General features: G+C 38.5%; 1 protein-coding gene across 1 annotated transcript in view; it reads right to left on the bottom strand.

The window, feature by feature from the left end:
- Positions 1-4,267: 4,267 nt before the first annotated feature.
- zgpat (zinc finger, CCCH-type with G-patch domain) overlaps positions 4,268-5,138 on the bottom strand; it is a 9,474-nt gene continuing 8,603 nt past the window's right edge. Inside the window, exon 7 of the mRNA XM_015380443.1 lies at positions 4,268-4,730. Within this exon, the coding sequence (XP_015235929.1) occupies positions 4,592-4,730 (139 nt within the window). The 3' untranslated portion in view covers positions 4,268-4,591. The remainder of the gene's footprint in view (positions 4,731-5,138) is intronic.

Here is a 5,138-nt window from a genome sequence, read left to right as displayed (position 1 = left end):
GAAAGTGCATTGTCCTCTATTCTGCACTTTAGATGAATGACTGCTTAGGTGCCACTGGTGGTAGCACTGTCTCGATACTTTTAAAAATGAGTATTGTATCCGGATACAACATTTCAAAAGTATCGATACTCAAAAAAGTATCGATACTTTTGACAACCCTATTCACAACACAAGGCACTTTACAGAGACAATTCAACCAGATCATACAGTCAAATTAATTCAAAGTTTTCTATCTAAGGAAAGCCGCCTGATTGCATAGACTCATTGACTCAAAGGCAATCCCTCACACCAAGCATGTTTATAGCGACAGTGGAGAGGAAAACTCCCTTTTAAGAAACCTCCAGCAGAACCAGGTTTGGTGTGAGCCGCCATCTGCCGAGGCCGACTAGGGTTCAAGGACACAGAAGCAGACATTCAGAAAGAAGCAGAGATTCAAAAGTTAACTGTCAATCAGCTCTACAGGCGGCCCCGTCCAGGAAACACACAGCCAGGCAGATGATCTCCGAGCCAGCTCCCACGTCAGAGGACGAAAGAGAGCACATACAGTTAGTCACAGTCAGAGAAATACAACTACACTGAAAAACAGACCAAGCTCCAACATCTACAAACAAAGGTGTTGATGACAGCAGCACAGCTGATATTTCTCTCCAGGATGCTGTTACAGCCAAGCAGGAACAGACGAGATTTAGCTTCTCTGATGAGAAAAAGCAGAGAGACCAAATCATAGAGATTGAACTAGCAAACACAGCAGAATGAGAGATTAGAGATAGAATGAAGAGGAATGATGAAAAGAAGTCCCTATGTCCTCCAGCAGTCTAAGCCTGTAGCAGCACAAATGCAGAAAATATCTCAGGAAGAATTTAGGATCAGGTGGATAGAAAGCATCAAATGCTGATGAATGTGTATGAGAGTCCCAAAAAATACTCCCCCTTAAAACTTTCGTCCTGTTATAAGCAGGTATATTCAATGAGTTTTATTTAGATTTGCCACGCTTTCTTAGGTAAAGTGGTGTGTTTGGGATCATTGTCCTAAACGGAGCCACATTCTTTCTTTAATGCTCTGATTCTTTCTTCCCGTAACAAAGATCAGTGATTGCCCTCTTTGCAGAAACACAGCTCATAATCATGATGTTTGCACCCCCATGCCTCACAGTGCCTATGATGTGATTGGGATGCAGCTTCCTCCTCCAAACACGACGAGTTAAGCAAGTGCCGAAAAGTTCTATTTTGGTTTAATCTGACCAAATGATAATCTCCCAATCCTCTTCCAAGTCATGTTCTCACGGGTAAACTTCAGAAAGACCTGGACAGGTACATCCTTCAGCAGGGCGAAACGCATGGCTCCACAGGATCAGACTTCTCTGTGTGTAGTGATTGCCGATGGTTAGGGTCGCAAACTCCTTCAAAATAAGGGACACTTCTTGGCTAGGCATCGTCTTCAAGACATAGAAGACATAGGCATACAAGACCATTGGTTATCTCCATTAATCTGGGGACCCATGCAAGATCTATACCTGTGAAATGATAATGAGAACAGTGAACATAACTTCATGGAGGAACCTGATGAATGATCTGCAGAGTGCTAGGACCAAAAGAACAAAGGCTACCATCAGTGGAATTACAAACTGTCCCCCTGGAAAAGAATGTTCCTATATTCAGAATGAGTTAAAATACACTATGATTTGTGTGAAATGGTTACAAAGTAATTTCACACAAAAGAAAAAAATTATATATATTTATAAATGTTTTTGTTTTCATTTCCTTCTGTGTGACATGACTTTGTAACCATTTGACATGAACCAATGTGTATTTTTGAGATCTTGTATGGGTCCCCAGATTAAGGCAGACTAAGACTGGTCTATTATGTCTTCCATTTTCTTCCAATGGCTCCCACAGTAGATTTATTCTCATTAACATTCTTGCCTTTTGTAGATTCACTCTTCACAGCCAGGTGCAGGTCTACAGTTTTCTTTCTGGTGTCCTTCAGCACCACTTTGCTCTTGGCCATGGTTGTTTTGACAGATAACGACTTTAAGCAGGTGCCCTTATTACAGGTAATGACTGGAGGATAAAATAGCTCCTTAAGGAAGATGATACAGTTCTGTGAGGACCAGACATGGTCTGTTTGTGGGTGACCAAACATTTATTTTCCATCATAATTTACTAATACATTTTTTTTTAAATCCTACTTTTTTTCTAATTTTGTCTCTAATTGTTGAAGTGAACCTATGATGAAAATTACAGACCACCCATCTTATAATCAGTGGCTGACTAAATATTTTTTGCCCCACTCACTGTATATTAGTAAAATTCCAGTAAGAGGACAGTAGTAAACAAATAGCATCATCTATTTCTGTGGTAGTAATTGAGCTCTCGGAGAGGCTTGGTTGGGACCAATAATAAAGATGAATGATAATGATAATGACAAATGATAACTTTAGAGGACCTGCAGAGGGCTATTACTCAGGTAGGAGAATCTAAAGCCAGGAAAAATAGGTTTACTTTAAAAACCTGGCCTTGTGTATGAGTAGCACTAAAAAGGTCCTATTTGCTACAACCCATGTACGGGGGGAATATGTGCAATATGGTGCTCTGCTCAGATGCTTCAAAGGAAACCGAGCAGCCGTGGAATCCTGCTGTGGGAAATGCTTTGTTTCTCTACGGATAGGAATACTGCTGAGAGAAGATGAATGGAGGAAGATAAGCAATGATTCAGGATGAAGAAAATAGGCTGCAAAGGACTTGAGGAGGAGATGGGCTCACAAACACCACAATGACCCTAGAAACACAGCTAGAGATGAGAGCATGGTTTACATCAGAGGTCTACAACATGGGGTTCGAGACCCCCTTGTGGGTCACAGAGGTACTGCAGGGGGAGTTGTGAATTGTGCAGTCCACTTTACATCTCAAATAAATCAGGTATAGTAACGTCATTTGTAAAGGAAAAAATATTGTCTTTTTGCTCTCGCACCAGGTGTAAGTAACTAAGTACAATTACTAAGTTAAAGTACTTGAATAATTTTTCTACAACCTGCATGCTACTGATTACTTTTTTTATTTACTTTACTTTAGACATAAAAATTTGACTTTTATTCATTTACTTACAATTCTGACATATTGTTAATGACTAGAAATTAAAATATGATCAAAATGTATCATGAAAGGATTTGTTTATGTGAAGAAGAACTGTGCTGTTTGTTCTGGTCCAAACTCCTTACTGGTGAGCGGTGTTGACAGTTTTATAGTTCTTTTATAGTTTTATAGTTCTTTTAAAATTCTTTATATAGTTCTTTTTAAAAATGTCTCTTTAGAAACAGACATTTTTATTTCATTTATTTCTCTAGAGAAAGTGATTTAAACAGCTAAATATTTTTAAATATCCTCAAACCATTCTGCATTACTGGTGATAAAGTATACATTTCTTCTGGTTTGCTTGTAAGTTATTTTGACACAGTCCACTGTAGTTTTCTATCTCTATATAGACAAGAGTGGTTTCCTTTTATTGTTTTCTTACTGAAATCCCCTTTAGTTTTCTCCAGCTTACAGCAAGGTTGTGGATTCGTGTTGTTCTACATGTCAGCTTTTGTATTACGCCGACCTCTTATGGACAGGGCTGCTTTTATACATGTTTTCTTTGGACTAAAGTGAGTTTTCCCAAATGTCTACCTCCACTGAATGTAAACAGACTAATAAAAAAATATCTTGCTTTTTTTGTAAGTAATAAATACTTTCACTTTCCCTATTATTGTAAACAACTTTCTGACTCTTCATGTATTTTTACTTAGTTATTCTTTCACCTTTGCTATAACCTGATAACTGCAGAAATACCCTTGACAAAAGGCAGGGGATCCTCACTCCGTCTATCAATCTGTGGGTCTTAGACTAAGAAACGTAGAAAGACCCCCTGCTTTGGATCGTGTTTTTCTTTACCTGCTTTAGATCAGTGTTTTTCTTTAAGTGGCCTAGTCAAAGTCTAGACCTGGACCTAAATGACAATCTCACACCTCTACATTACTGTTCAGCTGTTATTCAAATCCAAATTATTTTCTAAAAATATCCCAGGCAAACACACCTTTGTCTTTAATGTGGAACGCTTGTAGCTTAAACAGAAACTAGACTTGCATCTTTTGTTACAATAAAAGGCGGATCTACAGACGACTGACTGAGGCCCCTAAAAAAGTAGAAACTTTACCTTTCATTGCTCCTTTGACCTCTTCTCCACAATTATAAACTAGTTTATGTAAAATCCAATAAATGAAGTGGTTGTAATGTTACAGAATTAGAAAAACCAATGCTGCAGCTGTATTACTTGACCACAATAAGGCAGATAAAACAGACCCCACAACGCTAAGAAGCTGTGGTAAAATCAACATTTGTTCATGACAACTAAAAGTTTATTTTTAACAACATTGTTGGTTGTACAGTCAAGCATCCATAAACTTAAAAAAGGACTCTTCTTCCAGCACATAGCCAAGGTGCCAGTAGTAAATTATTCAGAAGGATCTTAAAAAAAAAAAAAACAGGGCAGTAAGCGAGAACTCTGAGTTCCTTAGAGGCAATCAGGGTCTTTCTGAAGTCTTAGAGCAAACAGGTTAAAACTCTGTCATCTTCTTGTGTGTGTCGGCCTTCCTGTGCTCTTTCTGGATGGACAGCTCGTGTGCTTTCTGCTGGGCCAGCAGGCTGCGGGCCGCTGACAGTTTCTCCTCCAGCTGCTTCACTCTTGATGAATCCCTTCACACAAACATAAACAACAAATAAACAAGAAGGCAGACAGGAGAAAGATACGTTGATTGTAGCAGCCCTGCCAAATGTGGAAACTAAAGTTACTCCAGAGATGTTCCCACTTTATTTGGAGTCGGTTGTACTTCTTACTCCTACTAGAAACATTAAATAAGATCTACTGACATCTATCTAACTACGACAGAGTATTAGGGCCAAGCAATAGAACTTTTATTCTTCTATTTCCAGAATAAAGTCGTAAAATTCAGTGAATACAGTCGTACAATTACGATAATAAAGTAGTAAAACTATGAGAATAAAGTTATAAAATTACGAGAATAAAGTCATAATACCGTAAATTCTCTAATATAGGCCCGGGCCTTTATTTCACTCAAGTGCATCGCGGTCCAGGCCTTTATT

This window comes from Cyprinodon variegatus, unplaced genomic scaffold (genome assembly GCF_000732505.1).
Source record: "Cyprinodon variegatus isolate N-32 unplaced genomic scaffold, C_variegatus-1.0 Scaffold214, whole genome shotgun sequence".
Taxonomy (NCBI): Eukaryota; Metazoa; Chordata; class Actinopteri; order Cyprinodontiformes; family Cyprinodontidae; genus Cyprinodon; species Cyprinodon variegatus.
Note: the sequence above shows the minus strand (reverse complement) of the source record. Positions and strands in the feature narration are given on the sequence as shown.